At 40.6% G+C, this 20716-nt stretch overlaps 1 protein-coding gene across 1 annotated transcript in view; it reads right to left on the bottom strand.

Annotated features, from left to right (window-relative positions):
• Positions 1-8319: 8319 nt before the first annotated feature.
• Positions 8320-20716, bottom strand: part of cubn (cubilin (intrinsic factor-cobalamin receptor)) — a 264528-nt gene continuing 252131 nt past the window's right edge. Inside the window, 4 exon segments of the mRNA XM_052016186.1 lie at positions 8320-9105; positions 12769-13004; positions 17890-18055; positions 20465-20646. Of these exon segments, the coding sequence (XP_051872146.1) occupies positions 8998-9105; positions 12769-13004; positions 17890-18055; positions 20465-20646 (692 nt within the window). The 3' untranslated portion in view covers positions 8320-8997.

Raw genomic sequence — 20716 nt, 5'->3', positions numbered from 1 at the left:
ATGCCCAACATACCAGAAAGGAATTCAATAAATGCAATATCAATAACAGGAAGATTAAATATTTATGTCCATGTTCATTTTTTATATTAATCTAAATCTGTGCTTCTTTGTAATACTTTGTTTTTATGAATTCCTAAAGAATCTGCTCATTTCCTATTAATGAACAATTCCTAAATGTGATATTAATGTAATAATTCATATATTCACTATAATTTACTAAAATGATCCCAGGTATGACATAATCTGGGATTGCTTTGGTTTCTATAACCATTACAAAGTGATGTACATTCTTTTGTTCAAAGAAGACATAATGAACTGTTCCCTTAATTTATTATTAGCTAACCAAATCTCAGGGAATCATTTTAGTCGATGATAGTGAATATAAGATGTTATTATCACATTGAGGAGCTGTTCATTAATGGGAAATGAGACAATTCTTCAGGAATTCATAAAAAACAAAGTATTACAAAGTGGCATAGTTACAGATTGACTCTAAAGAATGCAATTGCATGAATTGGCAATAGAAAACTTCAGGGTTAAATTTCTGATAAGCTTGTCTGTGTCTTGCTGATTTGGAATAAGTCTCCAGGGCTTGATAAATAGGATGGGGAGTCCTGTATATTTTATTCTGAATGCAACCTTTTGCTATAACTGCTTTAATCAACGTGAATATATTCATATCCAACGTATACTCTTATACAAAGTACAAGAGCACTTCAGTGATTGCTGAAAATTGAGCAAATTATACCAAGATTTCAAGATTGTCATGATTTCCCTTTTTATCCTCTGAGATGTAATAGTGGCTCCCCTACACCACGTCAAATGGGAAATGGTATGTGAAAGATTGATGTTTTAAAGCAGTGTTGTTTTGTTCTTGATTGAACTGCTTTTTGACTATTAATTTTATTAGGTGGATCAGCCTCACCTCCTTAAATGGCAATAAGGAGTTACATCGGCCCAACCAATGATGTATCTATAGTTATGTGTGTGTTCATATTGAGGCTGTACTAGACAGGAGACTCTTGTGTGTGACTGCTGCAAACAGTAAGGTTGGTCTGGAACATGCTGACAGCTAACTGTGGGTCTGTAGAGAATGGCAATCTAGCTGCAAGGTGCACAACAGCACATTCTGGAAGTTGGGAGTCATTGGAGGTCAGATGTGCTTAAGTTGTGTTCCCAGGAATGAGAGCACTAAAGGAATCATCACTAAAAGGGGTCATATAGCATTGTATATGCATGTCCTCCCCGGGTTATGACAGGGTTCTGTTCCTGAGAACTGTTTGTAACCTGAGCAGTTCGCAAGTTGGAAATGTAGGTGCCCAGCAATATATTTAAATAAAAAATATGGACCAACCAAGGTCGTTAAACTGGGGTGTTTAACTCAACCATTCAGACTTCTCTAAGAGGTGCAATGATATTGCTGCAAACTGAGTTCTCACATGGCAGAAGATGCCTCTAGCCCCATAGCAGCTGGCAAATCCATCCCGCTGGTCTCCCAAAAGCTGGCTTGTATGAAAGCTCAACCCTCTGCTGGCTCTCCTGCAGCAATGAACCAGATAAAGTTGCATTGGCCAGCAATCACTATTGAGTTTGTTACCAACAGCGAGATCTCCTGGCTAGGGAGATCCATGCAGCCAAGCAAAGAGAGGGGACATGGCAACTTCCATTGTATTTGACAGCTTGCCATCACATGGAATAGGTGCGGTCAGTTCCCAGCAATGGCCGCACTCACTGTGCCAGTCAGGCTGCAGCCCTGATTCCCACATCTCAGCACTGAAAGGCCTTACTGCTCACTCTGGACCATCTAACACCAGCCCTCACAGGCTGCCTCTGCACATTGCCTTGGTGGCTCAGTCTACACCAAGCCATGCAGTGATGAGATCACTGCTGCAGGAGCACCAGGTCCCTGGCACTGCATTGCAGAGCCTGAGTGAATGTAATTTTTAATCCACAGGGAGTGAGTACTTGTGAGTGTTCAGACTCCAGGACCAAGACCACAATAATGAATCAGCATTCCATGGGGTAGCACTATACAGGGTACCAGTGTATCTTGCCCCTTATTTCACCTCTCATTGGCAAAAGAAAAAAATGGGTAGTTCGTGAGATGCCCACTGTGAATGGCTGAAGGTGTTGTTTGTCTCAGAATTGATCTAATGTTGATTTCAGTGTTTTTAGCTTCATTATCCCTCCAGTCCCACCTCTCAAACCCGGGTGACCTGGACCTTCTCGTACACCAACTTTGGAATGGTACTCTGTTCACTTGGGTGAAAAATAGATGAATGCTATACGCCTCCCTGCCCTCTCTGCACTTTGATTGTTTCCCCAGCCCCACAATCCCTTGTATTAGCTGCTAACTCTGATTTTTTTAACAATAATTTACTTACTTTCTATCCTGCCTTTTTACAGATTATTAATAAGCCTGTTACGTATTTTGAGAATGTTTTGCCTCTGCGTCTACTTCAGCTCCATTAAGATTTGCAATTTTGTGTTTAAAAATGTACACCAAATTTATTTTCCTTTTTTTTTCTTTCTACTTTTTTAAAATTAAAGTTCATGAATCCACTTTGGAGGGATTGGAATTTTCTTAGCAGCACTTTAATAGGGATAAACAGTGAGGTAGAGCTATGGCAATCTATAAATATATTACACTTCTTTCTGCATACCTATTTCTGTTAAAATGAAAAAACAAAACTTGGAGTGATTTAATAGCTCACGAGAATAACTACATTAGCCGTATGTAGAATTAATACGGTAATCCAAAGCAAAAATTGAGCTGACACCAATATGTAACAATAGTTGCTTCCCCCTTTAGACATAAGCAGGATTATTTGGCAGATATTGAAGGCCTTAAAGAAGGGACTTATGTCATTATTATGGACTCCTGCTCCACCAACTAACAGCAATGTTCTTGCACTTTATATACTAATATTGAACAGAACTGTTTCTGTACCTACATTTAGCTAACTCGTCATGCAGTTAATTCTGGTAACCTTTAAAGAACTAGCCTTGACATTTATTGTGTTAATCGTGTGAGATCCCTGGTGGTTGAACTGGGTACTGATAAAGCCGATGCACAGAAGTAATGTAAGAATTTTGGTAAATATGCTTTCTTTTTCAATTTTATCGGGGTCATAAAGAGCCATAAAGCAATACAGCACAGATACAGGCCCTTCGGCCCAACGAGTCCATGCCGACCACGTTGCCCACCCATCTAATCCCAATTTCCTGCGTTCGGCCCATATCCCTCTAAGCCCCTCCCCTGCAAGTACCTATCCAAGTGCTTCTTAAATGATTCTATTGTACCTGCCTCAACCACTTCCTCTGGCAGCTCATTCCATATACTCACCACCCTCTGTGTGGAAAAAGTTGCCCCTCAGATCCCTTTTAAATCTTTCCCCTCTCGCCCTAAATCTTTGCCCACTAGTTTTGGGCCTTGCTAACCTCGCCCTATAACTAGTCCTGGCAACATCCTCAGAAATCTTTCCTGCACTCTTTCTAGTCTAACAACATCTTTCCTATAACAGGGTGACCAAAACTATACAATACTCCAAGTACAGCTTCACCAATGATTTGTAGAACTGTAACATAATGTTCCAGCTCCTATACTAAATGCCCTGACTGATGAAAGGCAGCGTGCTAAATGCCATTGTCACCTATCTGTCTACCTGTGGTGCTGCTTTCAATGAACTGTGCACTTGTACTCCTAGGTCCCTCTGTTCCATTGCACTCCCTAGTGCCCTACCATTCATAGTACAAGTCCTATGCTGGTGTGACTTTCCAAAATGCATCACCTTACACTTATCTGTATTGAAATCCATTTGCATCTCCTTGGCTCACTTCCCTAACTGATCAAGATCCCCCTGTAATTTACGATCACCTTCTGCATTATCAACAACACCTCCTAATTTAGTGTCATCCGCAAACTTACTGATCAAGCCTTGTGCATTTGCATCCACATCGTTTGTATAAATAATGAATAACAAGGGGCCCAACACCGACCCCTGTGGCACACCACTAGTCACCAGCCTCCATTCCGAAAAACAACCTTCAACCACCACCCTCTGCTTCCTGCCTCAGAGCCAATTTTGAATCCATCCAACTAGCTCTCCCTGGATTCCATGGAACCTAACCTTCCAGACTAGCCTACCATATGGGACCTTGTCGAAGGCCTTGCTAAAGTCCAAGTAGACAACATCCACTGCCCTACCCTCATCTACTTTTTTGGTTACCTCTTCAAAAACTCTAAAATGTTCATCAGGCACTATTTTCCACGCGCAAAGCCTTGCTGATGACTCCTAATCAGTCTAAATCTATCCAAATGTTGGTAGATCCTGTCCCTCAGAATTCTCTCCTGTAACTTCCCCACTACTGATGTCAGGCTGACCGGCCTGTAGATTCCTGGCATGTCCTTGCCACCCTTCTTAAACAATGGAACAATAGCCACCTTCCAGTCTTTGGGAACTTCACCAGTGGCTAACACTGAAGCAAAAATCTCTGCAAGGGCCTCTGCAATTTCTTCTCTAGCCTCTGACAAGGTCTGAGGATGCACTTGGTCAGGCCCTGGGGAGTTATCCACTTTAATGTGCTGTAAGGCTGCAAATACCTCCTCCCTGGTATATGAATGTCCTCTAAAACATCTCCACCAGTTTCCATTTTCTCTTGAGCAACCATGATTTTCTCCTCAGTAAAAACTGAGGAGAAATATTAATTAAAAATCCCACCCATCTCCTGCTGCTCGAGACATAGGCTAATCTCGAAGGGGACCTACTCTTTCCCTAGCCACCCTTTTACTCTTTATATAGCTATGAAACCTCTTGGGATTTTCCTTAACCTTACCTGCCAGATCCACCTCATAAGACTATTAGACATAGGAGCAGAGTTAGGCTATTCAGCCCATTGAGTCTGCTCCGCCATTAAATCATGGCTGGTTTATTTTTCCTCTCAACCCCATTCTCCTGCCTTCTCCCCATAACCTTTGATACCCTTATTAATCAAGAACCTATCAATCTCCACTTTAAATATACCCAATGACTTGGCCTCCACAGCCAGCTGTGGCAATGAATTCCACAGATTCACTACCCTCTGGCTTAATAAATTCCTCCTCATCTCTGTTCTAAAGGGATGCTCTTCTATTCTGAGGCTGTACCCTCTGGTCCTACACTCTCCCACTACTGAAAATAACCTCACCACGTCCACTCTATCCAGGCCTTTCAATATTCGGTAGGTTTCAATGAGATCCCCCTCATCCTTCTAAATTCCAGTGAGTACAGGCCTAGAGCCATCAAATGCTCCTCATACATTAACCCTTTCATTCCCAGGATCATTCTCGTAAACCTCCTCTGGACCCTTTCCAATGCCAGCACATCCTTCCTTAGGTATGGGGCCCAAAACCACTCACAATACTCCAAATGTGGTCTGACCAACACCTTATAAAGCCTCAGCATTACATCCTTTCTTTTATATTCTAGTCCTCTTGAAAGAATGCTAATATTGCATTTGCCTTCCTTATTACCAACTCAACCTGCAAGTTAACCCTTAGAGAATCCTGCACTAGGACGTCCAAGTCCCTTTGCACCGATTTCTGAATCCTCTCTCCATTTAGAAGATAGTCTAAGCCTTTATTCCTTCTACCAAAGTGCATGGCCGTACACTTCCCTACACTGTATTCTATCTGCCACTTCGTTGCCCATTCTCGCAACCTGTCCAAGTCCTTCTGCAGACTCCTTGCTTCTTCAGCACTACCTGCCCCTCCACTTAACTTTGTATCATCCGCAAACTTGGCCACAAAGCCATCAATTCCATCATCCAGATCATTAACATGTAATGTGAAAAGTAGCGGACCCAACACTGGCCCCTGCAGAACACTACTGGTCACAGGCAGCCAACCAGAAAAGGCCCCCTTTATTCCCACTCTTTGCCTTCTGCCAGTCAGCCAACCTTCTATCCATGCTAGTACCTTTCCTGTAATACCATGGGTTCCTAATCTCTTTGCCCTCCTGATTTCCCTCTTAGGAGTATTCTTAAGCTTTTTATAGTCATCAAGGGATTGACTTGTCCCCAACCTCCTAAACCCAAAGTATGCTTCCTTCTTTTTCTTGACCAGAGCCTCAATATCCTTCATCAGCTAAGGTTCTCTAAACTTGCCAGGTTTACCCTTCACCCTAACAGGAACATGCTGCTCCTGAGAGAACAACATTCCTCCTTCTCTATGATTTTTAAACTGTCTGAGCATTGAGGTATAGGAGATTAATGCAAACTGAGCTCTATTGTATCAGTAAGTCTCCCATGAAACTACAACTGGGAAGTCAGTAGGACAGTCAATGCTACAAAAGGGACCCTATAAAGATTAAATGGTCATTGGCGTAACTGGGACTGGTGGTGTCCCGCCATGCTTGACAAGGTAAGTGCAGGTTTCTCTGGCTAACATTCCTCCCATATACCCCTCCCTGCCCCCCCAATGGCTTTACTGAACTACTGACCTCATAAACAATCCCTCACTATTCCCCCCCAAAACACACACATTCCTATGCTTATCTTGCCCCTGGCCAAAGGTGTTACTGGGACACCAAACTTTCCACCTCCAATTTCTTAGTTGTTTTGGTTGGGAAGCCAGCCGTTGGTACAGTAAAATTGCCTGAACCTCTTGTCATGTGAAAAGGCCTGAATGTTGACTTAGCTACTCTTATGTCTGGCGATTCCCACCTCAGGATCTTTGGTGACTTAAGTGGTATTGTGTCATATTTCACAGAAATATCCAGTGCTTCACATATGACTGGAAGCGAATGACTATTTAAGAAAATAAACATGATAGTCACTTTGCACATGGCAAAATTTCAAGAAGTTCTTTTAGAAGAAAGTTGCTTAAGGTTTCAGGAGAACTTCTTGTCCTTCAGACAATGTCTTGAATCTTCTGCATCAGCCAGAACAAATAGAGCAGGCACTCTGGATCTTGATTTAATGTCTCATTGCAAAGCAGAACATCAACTCTGAAAATGTAACACTGTTTAAGAAACTTAACAGAAACTTCTGTGTCACATTGCAATAAAAGATCCCACAATCCAACAATCGTGGACCTTTGCTCGCAATGATTGCACCTGCAAGTTGTAGAGATGTGCTGTCCATGAGCACTACTGATAATGTGCTTTAACTAATTAGAGGATAATATTGCAGTTCCTAAGTTTTTATTGGTTTATTATTGTCACTTGTACCAAGGTACAGTGAAAAGCTTGTCTTACAAGCTGATCGTACAGGTCAATTCATTACACAGTGCAGTTACATTGAGTTAGTACAGAGTGCATTGATGTAGTACAGGTAAAAACAATAACAGTACAGAATAGAGTGTCACAGCTACAGAGAAAGTGCAGTGCAATAAGGTACAAGGTCACAACAAGGTAAATTGTGAGGTCATAGTCCATCTCATTGTATAAGGGAACCGTTCAATAGTCTTATCACAGTGGGGTGGAAGCTGTCTTTAAGTCTGGTGGTACGTGCCCTCAGGCTCCTTTATTTTCCGGTTGTAAATATAGCAATGGCAGGGAAATCAGGAAGCATTTTTGAAAACAATAATAAAAATATGGAGATCTTGTCAAAGGGTGTGGATGCTGGTCATGGAAATTTTCAAGAATCAGTTGACATCTTTATTAGATAAGGGTATCAAGGGTTGGATGAAATGAGGGCAAAAGGAGTTTGATAAATCTTTATCTAACTAAACAGTGGAACTGGCTTAAGGGACTGAACAGCCAATGCCTGTTTTTAAGTTCCAATAATAACTGTCCCAGCTGGGGACATCCAGCATATCCACTACAAAGACTATCACTGCCCTTCGTGTTTTGGCTACCCCTTTCAATGCTCTTCTTTCCTAAACCTGCTGAGATGTGCTGCTTCCTTTTCTCACTTGGATCAATAAATCCTCTGGATGTATCTGGGCACAAAGGGACTGGACAGTGTTGCTGCATCCTTGGCTTGGCTTCTTTCAATTACTACTCTACACCTTTGGTACCTTAGCTCTTTAAACTGCTGCAGGCAATTCATCGCAGCAATGTTAAATTTTCCATCTGCCTCACCCCCAAGAACAACATGGAGAGTTTGCTACATACTTCATGAGTAATTAAGAGACATAGAATATGGTCAAATCTATCGAAAGACAATACATCTGACAACCTGTTATTGAGAATACTGCTGCTGAGAAAAATCTGTTCTATGTGCCTCAGAATCCTAGTTCCCAACAGTGACAGGATATTAACTTTCTCCCCTCAGAGGAAATTTATATTAAAATACAAATACATGCTGGCAATCAAAAATATTTTTATTTTCATAGACTTATGATTAGGCATTGATATAAATATTAATTATGGTAACCATGAAAATGATTTTTCTCTTTAATCATTTTAATGTTCAGTCAAAACTTCATATTTTAACATAAGAAACTTTAGCAGCATAGAGCAAAATTAATTTCAATTTTACATACATAATAGTGCATTCTAAGGAACAAAGCTGGAAGTCTTTATGAAAAGCAGTAAATGAACAATTATTTTGTGCTTTTCTCCTATTGATACAAAATATTACCATTTGATATTTAACTCCATTGTAACCCAACTGATAGACTTCGTAATATCTATTTTCTCTTCAGCAAATTAATCTCATGAATTTACTCCTAAAGTTTATATTTAAATTTCAGCAAGTGTTGGTTTCCTTCATTCTCTCTCATTCTATCCTTTCCTTTTAAAATAACTTTAACATTGTGTTATTTGAAATAACATTCTAGAAACTGCTTTATAAAAAGCCCCGGTTTCCCTACAAATGAAGAATTATTTCACTTTTATAACTTTTGTGAAGCTAGATTTGCAAATAAGTTTGATAAATCTCTTGTGCATTTTTCTTTGGCCAGTGCAGAAATTATTTATCGTCTTGCAATTTTTAATCAAACAATTTGAGTAATGTAAAACAATGGCAGTCTAGTACACAGTATGAGTATTAATTTATTCATCACAAGTATATTCAACTGGTCCAAGTTATTCTGAATCCAGATGGTACGGCTGCATTTTCAGCATGGAACTTAACAAACACACGATGAGATGCAGAAATAAAAGGAACAATGTTACTTTCCTGTAAGAAAAGGAAGAATAAGATAGCATGAGTACAAATGCACTGTGTGACCTTACAGATCAGATACTATGCAATGAACAAGCATGAAATGAGTAAAGGCCAATATCACCCATCAAATCCATGCTGTCCCCAGTCCTGCTTTGAACAAGAACTCCATTAAGCTTATTTACTCAACTGTAAATGACTCTTATAAAGTTTGTTCTTATTTCCACAGGCATATGAAACATTTTATTTTTACATGTTTTATATTTTAACATCATTCATTCATAACTACTTATGCTGATAACATGTTTGGAAAAATATGAGGTACCAATTGGATAAACTAATCAAATTTTCCAGACATTATCTACACTCAAAGAAATGCTCATTGACAGTAAAGCACTATAGAAAGCCAAGTCTTTCTTTCCACGAAAAAACTGATGTCATACAACATGAACTAGAAATTCTTTTGCATAGTGCAATGTTTTGTCCACTACAATAATTTAATCTGAAACCCAGCTGCTATATGCAAATGGATCCTTTCTGCGGGCATGTGCAAGGACGTCTCCACACATTCACAGTGATGTCAAATGGTGTGCAATGCATATCGTGAAGTCACTCGAAAAAAATTCATTTGTGCGCCCAAGACCTCCAAACCCTGCTTGTCATTCTCATTTGGGTTCTGAGGCAGATCGAGAAGTCTAGATTTTTTTTTGTTTAATTTCAGCACTATCACCTGCTTATCATCTGCCCATAGATATGAACTCATGTCTCTCAGGTTAGTTATGTGGTATGCTCTCATAAAGGGTAAGGCAGGTGGGAAATCCAGAATTGTTTTCAATGTTTTATTTGAGCCTGGAGTTGTTTTGGTGTTAACTAAAGGAAAACTAGCCTTCCCTTGTCTGCTGCCAATCTACTAGCATGTAGGTCCTACTACTAATTTTCCTCACAATGCCATTAGGGCTCCTGATGGTGTTGCCAACCCACAAGCACCCCCACCCCCCCATCACCTATGAGTGCCTGATACCTCCACAGCTAATCTTATGTCCAAACTTCTGCCTTGATGTTACCCTTTCCTTGATGTTGCTGATCACCCACAGGCTACATATCTCATCCTCTCCACCCACAGCAGCACAGCTCCAGTAATCCAGGTTAAATCCTGACCTCTGGTGCTGTCTGTGGAGTTGGCATGTTCTCTCTGTGACTGCATGGGTTTTCTCTGGGTACTCTGGTTTCCTCCCACATCCCAAAGGTGTGTGGGTTGGTGGTTTGATTGGTCATTGTAAATTGCCCCTAATGTGCAGGTGAGCGGTAGAATCTGGGAGGAGTTGCAGGGAACGTGTGGAGAATAAAATGGGATTATCGTCAGATTGGTATAAATAAGTGGTTGATGGTTTGTGTGGACTCTGGACCGACCAGCCTGTTTCCATGCCATATGACTATGACTCTACCTTATTCATCCTCTTCTCTCAACTCTGACTCCAATAATCCACAGCCTTCCTCAACATGGAGTGAATGGAGGTAAGGGCTTTGTGTACTTTTTCACATGTACTCCTGATTCTATCATACATAATACCTAGGCACTTGTATACTATAGAATATAGCTGCCTGGGGGCCTTGCACAAAAGCTATGGGAGTCTCCTGCACTGAAGTGCTTTAACGAGGCTAGACCCAAAAAGTTATAAAGGTATTTAATGTAGTAATGAGTCTCGAGATACTTAAAGAGGATTGTCAAACAAAATTTGACACCCAACTACTTATTTAGAAATTAGAGCAGGACCAAAAGGCTGATCAAAGAAGTAAATTTAATGGATGTTTTAAGGGAGAAGGTATGGGTAGGGAGCCGAAAGGGAAAGAATTCCAATAGTAAGACCCTTTTCAGCTGAAGGGACAATTGCCAACAGTGAAAAGATCAAATCTGAATGATCAAGAAGCCAGAACTAGAGGAGCCCAGGTTGTCTGATTGGATGAGATTACAGAAATAGAGTGCTATTCAAATAAAATGAGATGAAAATTTTAAAATCCAGGAGCATGTGGGTGAAAGTTGTGAATTAGAGCACTGGCAGTAGAACATTTCTACGAGGTAAAATGAAGGAGGCATGTCAGGTGTGCCTTGCAACAATCAAGATGTAGCAAAGACATATTTGTAGGTTTCAATGGCAGATGATGTAGCAGTGGTAGAGGTCAAGTGAAAAATATACAGTCCAATTGTTGGAACTGTGGGCTGCAGAGGGTTGTAGACTCATCCAGATCCATCACAGGCACAACACCACCCCGCCCCCCCCCCCACCACCACCACCACCATCGAGGACATCTTCAAGAGGTGGTGCCTCAAGAAGGCAGCATCCATCATTAAGGACCCTCACCACCCGGGACATGCCCTCTTCTCATTACTACCATCGGGGAGGAGGTACAGGAGCCTGAAGACCAACACTCAAGATTTCAGGAACAGCTTCTTCCCCTCCGCCATCAGATTTCTGAATTGTCCATGAACGCTACCTTGTTTCTCATTTGCACTATTTATTTATTTTTGTAATTTAGTAATTTTTATGCCTTGCACTGTACTGCTGCTGCAAAACAACAAATTTCACGACATATGTCAGTGATGATAAACCTGATTCTGATTCTTAGGGGCACATAGAAAACAGGGTTATGTGAATTCTCTGCTTCAGTTTTAGACTATTTGATTCAGTGGCATGTCACTCGAGGTTGTTTATTTCCCTTTGTAAAGTAACCTTCACACAACAGTTGACTTATTTTAATGCAATTCTCAAACTGCTTATCGTAAGTTAACTGATGCTAATAAAAGTGCAGCTAATACATTAGATAGTGTGATTCAACTGAATTCCCAAGAGGTGTCCTCACTGACCCACATAGTGCTGGCAGCAGAGACAAAATGGTGCCGAAACATATTATCAAAGACTTTCTTTGAACTTTTGCACCAAATCTCATAATGATTAGAAATCCATCACACTGCAAACACTCTTTACAAGGGATCAGCACCAGACAAACAGTAGTGTACCTCCTTAACTAATCAGAAGAATCCTTACAATGGCATGCAATATCTGAATGAGGATCTGTAACTAAGAATAGTTAATTAAATGAAAAATCATGCACAGAAAGTAAAATAGTGAAAGAAATTTGAAAAGCGAAAGATAAGAAGGGATAGAGAGTGAAAATCAAGATATTTTAAATCTCCAGCAATAATTGAAATAGAACAAAATATAAAACAAAAATTCTTTGGCAGTAATTAAGGTCTATCATACTCAAATTGAGAAGCCCTAATTCTTTATAGCACCTTTGATAGGTAAAGACTGCAACTTCATCTATGTGCCTCAAAGGCAAATAACTTGGTCAGACTCTGCTGCAGTGAAGATTCTAGAGGAGTTGGGAATCTTGAGCAGCACATTCCTGATTTCTGCATTTAATTGTGCATGTGATCACCAGAGGTTGCTCTTCAATAATAATGAATGCTGGCGGGGACACGATTACCTTTACCACATACCAAGACCCAGAACTTACTAAAGCAGAGTAGAACATAGTTTCTCTTTTGCCAATAAGTCACGGCCATTCTTAATTCTTTTTTTAAATCTTCCTCAAAAAACATGATTTTGGCATTTAATAAGAGATTATAAGTGTGACAGGAGAAGAACTCATTTATAAACAAGCACATTTTCTACATACCAGTCCACAGTATGTGCCCACGAGTGGTGAATTGGAATCTGGTCCATCAAACAGCCTCAAGTAATTTTTGACACAGTCACCAGGATCATTAATACTGAAGACTATGAAGGTTATTGTTACTATTCGTCCTGTTGGTGCCACAATTGTCCACTCACAGTCAGTACTGATGTCATAGCTGGAAGGATAATTAGGACTATAAAAAGAACCTCTGGGGCCAAATAGTGTTCCACCACAACCTATACAGGAGAAAGAACCACAGGGTAAAAGGTCAGATGTTTGGTAATTACATTTCACTGAGTTCTGCTTTATATTAACAATAACCCAATAACACAAATGGACTTCTGTACAATATATAACAGTTAAAGCTGTGCAACTAGGTATCAACATAACAGATCTGTGAAAATTCAACTAAATATAGAATCAGTTGGTTCATTTATATCACACAAGAATGTACCATGACTTCATATGGATCAATTGTTCCATGTTGTAGAAATCTGTTAAGCAGCTATCTAGTACAGGAGAGGTAATGGGTAATATTCTTGTCTCTGGACTCTGAAAGCCAGTATGGATTAATGAATGTGAAATGGTTGAATAACAGGAGTTACATCCTCCAATCAGGTCTAATTTGTATATCGTAGACAAACACTAGTCACAGTAGCCTAGAAGTCAAGTCATATAACATTGTTTTGCTTCAGGTTTTCCCAGAGTGGAATACAATTAAGACAGCGCTTAGTTCAAAATGGGCCACTCCGGAAATTCAATTGAATACATGTGGCTGCAAATCACACTAGTATGGATGACATGTTTCTCTGCAATCCCCCATGCAGTGAAATCATTCCCCATGTGTGGGGAAAAATTAATCAATGTGCTTCTAAAATGTTTCTCTCATTGAGAACCCAAATAGATTTTAATGGGCTGGATGGTTTGACCCAAGGACTGGCTGTTACTGGAGTAACTGATACAGCAAATCCATAGAACCAGACAACATCCCAGTTGTAGGATTGAAAACCTGCACTCCAGAAGTATCTTCACCTCTAGCCAAGCTGTTCCAATATTTACAACACTGGTATCTATGCAACAATGTGGAAAATTGCCAAGGCATGCCCAGTTCACAAAAATTGGACAAATTCAATACAGATAATTACAGCATAATCATTCTCCTCTCAATCATCAGCAAAGTGATGGATGCAGTACTCACAAGTTGCACTTACTTACCTATAACCCACCCAGTTTGAGTTTCGCGGTAGCCAATGAGCTCCAGAGCTGAGCACAGCCTTGGTATAAACATTGACTAAAGAGCTGAACTTCCGATGTGGTGTAAGAATGATTGCCCTTAATATTAAGGCAGCATTTGACTAAGTGTGGCATCAAGGCACGCTGGTAAACTGAAGCCAATGAGAATCATGGGAGAACACTCCAATGGCTGGAGTCATATCTCCCATAATGGAAGGTTGTCAATTACCCAAGTCCCAAGAGTTCTTAAGGGCCAATCATCTTCAGCTGATTTATTATTGGCCCTAATTCCATCATAAAATCAGAAGAGGGGATGTTTGCTGATGATTGCATAATATTCAAATTCATTTGCAGTTCCTTAAAGAATGAAATAGTCCAATCTTGCATGCAGCAAGACCTAGCCATAATTCAGGTATTCAGATAAGTGGTAAGTAACATTCATTCCACAAAAGTACCAGGCAATGACTATATCTAATAAGAGACAGTCTAACCACCTACCCTTGATATTCAATGGCATTGCCATGGCAGAGTCTGCCACCATCAATATCCTGGAGGTCACATTGACCAGAACATAACTGGACCAACCACATAAGTACTGTGGCTACAAGAGCAGGTCAGAGGCTGGGTATCCTGCAGTCAATGACTTACCTCTAAGGCCCTTCTATCACCTACGAGAACCAAATCTGTTTCAGTGGAATACCCTCCATTTGCTTGGATGAGTTCTGTGCCAACTCTCAAGCTTGACCCTATCCAAGACAAAGCAGTCCGCTTGATTGGCACCTCATCCACGTCCCTAAACCTCTGTTCTCTCCAACACTGGCGCTCCATGAATGCATTATGTTCCATCTATAAAATCCAATGTAATTACTCATCCAGGCTGCTCTAACAGCATCTCCTAAAACTGGGATCTCTACCATCTGGAGAAATGAGGGCAGCAGGTGCATGGGAACACAACTACCTGCAGGTTCCTCTCCAAGACACACTATCCTGACTTAGAAATATATTGCTGCTCCCTCATTGTTGCTGAGTCTAAATCCTGCAATACCCTAGCCAGCAATATGTTCAGTGATCCAGCTCTGGTGAGAGTTTTCAGTGTAACTCAATAGTAGGATGCTACTGGCTCAGTGAGTCTCTGTTCTTTCTCAGGTCTCTAGCTGAGTTTGGGAGTGTGGGTGTAGAGGACGAAGTGAACTGAGTTGACATTGCTTGGATACTTGTTTGCGCAAAATACCTTTGCCTTTTTGGCTGGTATTTCAGGCAAATAATTAAAGGAAGCCAGAAGCTGCCCAATATTTTTCTTTAAGTTAATGAGGCCATTTCCCAAGCCAGTAAAGAACATGTCCAAGAAACGTAGCCAAGGGTTTCCACATCAATCACCTATGAAACAAAGAAAGTGACGTCAATATCCTGCATGAGAGGTGGTCACATGACCTCCCCATACACCAGTGAATGCTGAGTGCTGCAGAGAGCACTATGGGGTCAGGCTGCTCATCATTGGACAGTGAGATGCACACATCCTGCCTGCAAACTGGGGAATCACAGGCAGACATCCGATTGGACAACACAGCACATTGGCATTGCTCCCTGAGTAGGTTTCAGCCTGCAACCACTAACAACTTGAAGTCACTGGAGTGAATTAAAAAAACTGCTCTAACCAACAAATTATTGGAATACACTTGTTTGCTTTTGGTATTGATTTATTATTGTTACTTGTACTGAGGTACAGTGAAAAACTTGTCTTGCATACCATTGGTACAGATCAATTCATTACACAGTGCTTTGAGGTAGTACAGAGTGCATTGATGTAGTAGAGGGTGAAAACAATAACAGAATACAGAATAAAGTGCAACAGCTACAGAGAAAGTGCAGTGCAGGTAGACAATAAGGTGCAAGGTCATAGTAAGGTAGATTGTGAGGTCAAGAGTCCATCTTATCATATAAAGTAACCGTTCAATAGTCTTATCACAGTGGGATAGAAGCTGTCCTTGAGCCTGGTGGTATGTGTCCTCAGGCTCCTGTATATTCTGCCTGATGGAAGAAGGGAGGAGAGAGAATGACCTGGGTGGGCGGGGTCTTTGATTATGCTGGCTGCTTCACCAAGGCGGAGAGAGGTATAGACAGAGTCTGTGGAGGGGAGGCTGGTTGCCGTGATGTGCTGGGCTGTGTCCACAACTCTGCAGTTTCTTGTGGCCCCGGGCAGAGCAATTGCCATTACCAAGCCATGATGCATCCAGATAGGATGCTTTCTATGGTTCATCGATAAATGTTGGTGAGTGTCAAAGAGAACATGCCAAATTTCTTTATCCTTCTGAGGAAGTAGAGGCACTGGTGAGCTTTCTTGGCCGTGGCATCCACATGTTTGGACCAGGACAGGCTATTGGTGATGTTCACTCCTAGGAACTTGAAGCTCTCAACTCTCAACCTCAGCACCATTGATGTAGCCAGGTGCAGGTACACCACCCCCTTTCCTGAAGTCAATGACCAGCTCTTTTGTTTTGCTGACATTGAGGGAAAGGTTGTTGTCATGACACCATGTCACTAAGCTCTCTATCTCCTTCCTGTACTCCGACTCATCGTTATTTGAGATATGTCTTACTACAATGGTATCATCTGCAAACTTGTAGATGGAGTTAGAGCAGAATCTGGCCACACAGTCATGAGTATTTAGGGAGTAGAGTAGAGGGCTGAGGACACAGCCTAGTAAATTAAACAATTTTTATAATAAAAGTAAAGCACGTCTACCTCTGCCTATATGCTTAAGAAAATGAGAAACATTAGAAAAACCTACCATAACGTCAATCAGTAAAATCTCACGAGTTCAGTCCAGAGGCATGACCAATTTTGTGGCAAAAAAGAATCTTAAAATTTCTTAGATGATTGTGGAATACACAAAACTAGGAGGTTTTGTAAGTAATTAATGCCGATGTTTTCTGTTTGGTCACTTGATTCCTCACAAAGAGTGTTAATATTATCAATGTAAATGAGAGGGAAAACAGTCACATCTTCCACCACAAAGAAATCTGCTACTGTGCCATAGCAGGGATACTCCGCACCCCAAGTAGGTGTCCACACCTACTATCCATCTTGCTGGAAGCAGTATAGAGAGAGTTATGCAATGAGTTGTTAGAACATGTAAAGTAACCTTGACATGAAGAATGATATCCTGGAAATCCTGGCAGTAGGTAAGTAGTCATTTTCTCAACAGTGCAGAGTAAGCGAACCAGTCAGGAAAAGAGGCAATTTTGCCTCTGTGAAAACAGTTATTTGTGTCTCAGAAAAAAACAGGTGAATAAATTGGACAACTGTCCAACAGTCTTCATTGTTCGCACTTGTCAACCTCCAATTGCTCTTAGCACAAAAAGTTACGATGCTGAATTCACAACATCAGTTTTAAATTTAAAAAGTCATAAGAAATCCTTGCCTGCCAATACTAGCCTGCCCTTTAAGAAGATAACATCTAAACCACAGCTCAGGAAGCAGCAATGCCACATTTTACAGGGCCGTTTATCGACAATCCTGCTGAGCTGCTGGCCTCCCAGCCATTTATGGACAGTACATCTGTGCATGAGTCCATCTGAAATATATTTTGCATCAATTGCACTACAGTCCTCTGTTCAGGTGAAGTTAGATGCAGTCACAGAAATGTAGCAAGAGTTACATTTCTGTGGAGACAGTCAAACAGAAATTTCTCTTCTGCATCAGATCTATTTTTCTTGTACCTTTGAGCCAGAGGAAAATTGGCCTTTTAGTTTACATTTGATGGCTGAACTTTAGTAACTTCTAAATAACAATGTAGCATTTTTTTTTGGAGAACATGTTTGGTATTGGCATCGTAGAGTTTTAGTGGCACACTTAATGATAAAATAACTTCTTATTATTTCCAGTTACCATTTGGAGAAGATGTCCAGGTGATCTCAAAACCATTGTGAGTTGTTGGAGCATCACTAGTAAAATGTAGTGTAAGTGCGTGGAAATTGGGAAAGATAGGATCAGGCAGTTTTGTACCACAGAACTTCCCGAGCACTTGTCCATTACTGTTTGTACCATTTCGTACCTGAAGCATAAAGAATAATTACATCTTAAAATTTTATGTACTTGATTTGCATGAACTTAGTATGCCAATCACAAATCATACTTTGCTAGATTTTGGGGTAGGAATTTATCTTGGGTACTAAATGGGTGTCATGCCTTGTTTGATATGCTATTCTGTTGAATGGAGCTGATTGTGGGGTAGATAATGGACAATCCATACAATATCATCAGTCTTGCACTATTGCCTAAGACAAATAAAAGAAAATACTAACAATTTAGATTTCTCATTCTTTGAATACTGGGACTTTCAACAAGGTCAAATGTCTGCTGATGTCTAGTAACAGCTGATGTCTAGTAACAGCTGAAGTCTTGTAACGTCTGCACCAAATGTCATTCTGTTTTTGCAAAGGGTTTGAGGTGTGAAATCAGCTTACTGCGGGGAACTCACAATGCAATGACGTATTGATACATGGTAGAATACTAACAGTTGGTCCAGTTGTGTTATTATAGTTGTGCTCCTAGAATAAATCATAGGTTCTAGTAACAAAATATTCTTTCTTGTAAAAATTGTTGAATTTATGTGCCTGTGATGCTGCTGCAAGTAAGTTTTCATTGCACCTGTGCATACCTATGCTTGTGCATATGACAATAAACTCAATTTTTGACTTTTGACTGTTGATCTGCTCCCATGTAATCACTGAGACGTGGTTGAAAGAAGGGGAGCACTGGCAGCTCAGCAATCAAGGAAGTAGAAGTTTCAGGCATGATAAGCGAGGAGGGGGTATTGCATTATTGATCAAAGAGAACATCACCGCAGTAATGAGGGGGGATGTCTTGGAAAGCTCTTCAACTAAGCCCATATGGGTAGAGCTTACAAATATATATGTGGGCAATGACTTTATTATAATACAGGTCTCCCAACAGTCAGCGGGAGATGGAGGAGCAGATATATAGGCAAATCATAGGGAAGTGTAAGGGGAATAAAATTGTAGCAGTAGGGGATTTCTACTTCCCCAATATTAACTTGGATTGCCTTCGTGTGAAAGGATTAGATGGAATGGAATTTTTAAATGAATCCAATTGCGCCAGTATGTAGGTAGCCCTAATAGGGATGGAGCAGAGCTAGGTCTAATCCTAGGGAGTGAAGCCAGACAAGTGTATGTTACCTGGGATGCAATGCCTCAGTTAAGAAGAAAGACTGGATAGGCTTCTTAGGCAGTCCTTCAGAGCTAAGGATGATTTGATTCCACTCCAGTTTGTGAATTCTTTGGTGGCTGATGAGGTTAACGTGGGATTCACAAACTCTGCTGCAGAAGGGCAGATGTGCTTGTTGGACAGGTGGATGGGTGGTGCAGGGGGTGGTGTGGTGGGCTTCTTCTGCTAATTTCATTAGCCTTCTACGTGTTCCTGATGTAGGGACTCGGGTTTTCAGTGTTATCCAAATGCTTCTCCTCCATTTTGAGCACTCATCAGCTGACTGTGCCTGAGACTTAGTAGGGTTAACATTACATTTTTTCTCAAGGAAGTTTAAAGAACATCTTTGAAGCAATTTTCTGCCATCCTGATAATCTCTTAGCCTGAGGATTCCTGGAGTACATGGGTGCGTTGGGCATGCCATCAGAATCAACTGAACATAATTAGCCTCAATAATGGGGATCTGGAAGAGGCTGACATTGGTTTGCTCATTCTGCAACTAGCTTAGTAAGATTTTGCACAGACAGTATTGGTGGTATCTCTCCAGTACTTTGAGATGCCTGCCATAGGTAATCCCTGTTTTAGAAGTGCACAGGTTTGTGTCACTATTTCCCCTGTGAATTGTAGCTTCCAAAGGGTCCATGAACACTACTTCGTTATTTCCTTTGCACTATACTGTATATTTATTTTCGTAATTGATAGTAATTTTATGTCTTTGCATGGCACTGTTGCCACAAAACAACAACTTTCATGTCATATAAGTCAGAGATAATAAATCTGAATCTGATTCTGATTGGTCCCAGTGGGTGTCCTCAGTTCTGTGGATAAGGGATGGTAAAGGTGAAGAGCTTCTAGTCCAGATGAGCCACTGTGCCATTCCCTTCATAAACTCAGCTTTCTCCTTAACAAAAATCAAACAAAAGTAACATAAAGTGAAATACTGCCTCAAGACATTGTTGTTGCAGCAAACAGAAATGCCTTAGTGCTCTTTTCTGAAGCTTCCCTCCAGCAGTTATTGCTAACTCTTACTGCCGATGGTTTACTTTGTAATTAGCATAGGATCAACTTTAAAATAGAGCTCCAAACAGACTTTTTGGGAACTAAAGCAGATGTGTGTGTGTATGTGTGTTGGCTAAGGTTGGGATGTTGTTGGGATAAGTTCATGAAATTGTGCTCCACCAGCTGTCCTGATGAATAATTAGTTAACAATATGATAAATAACAGGTAGGTATCTCACCTCCAAGTAGTCATTGTTGCATTGATCTTGGCCTTTGATATCCAGTGCATTGAAAAAGAGGGAGATTTTGTAGTTGTCTGGGGCTCGCAGAATGATTGTACAATCTAAATTATGTGGATAGATGTTGGGCCAGTCAGGACTCTTCAGATAACCATATGACTGATTATATTGTCTGCTGCAACCTGAAAAAAGTATTTATAATATCAAATGCACACAACAGAAAAACTTGCTAAATAGAAAATGTTATATATA

This window comes from Pristis pectinata, chromosome 5, assembly GCF_009764475.1.
Source record: "Pristis pectinata isolate sPriPec2 chromosome 5, sPriPec2.1.pri, whole genome shotgun sequence".
NCBI classification, from domain to species: Eukaryota; Metazoa; Chordata; class Chondrichthyes; order Rhinopristiformes; family Pristidae; genus Pristis; species Pristis pectinata.
The sequence above is the reverse complement of the archived record's forward strand: the minus strand, read 5'-3'. Positions and strand labels throughout refer to the sequence as shown.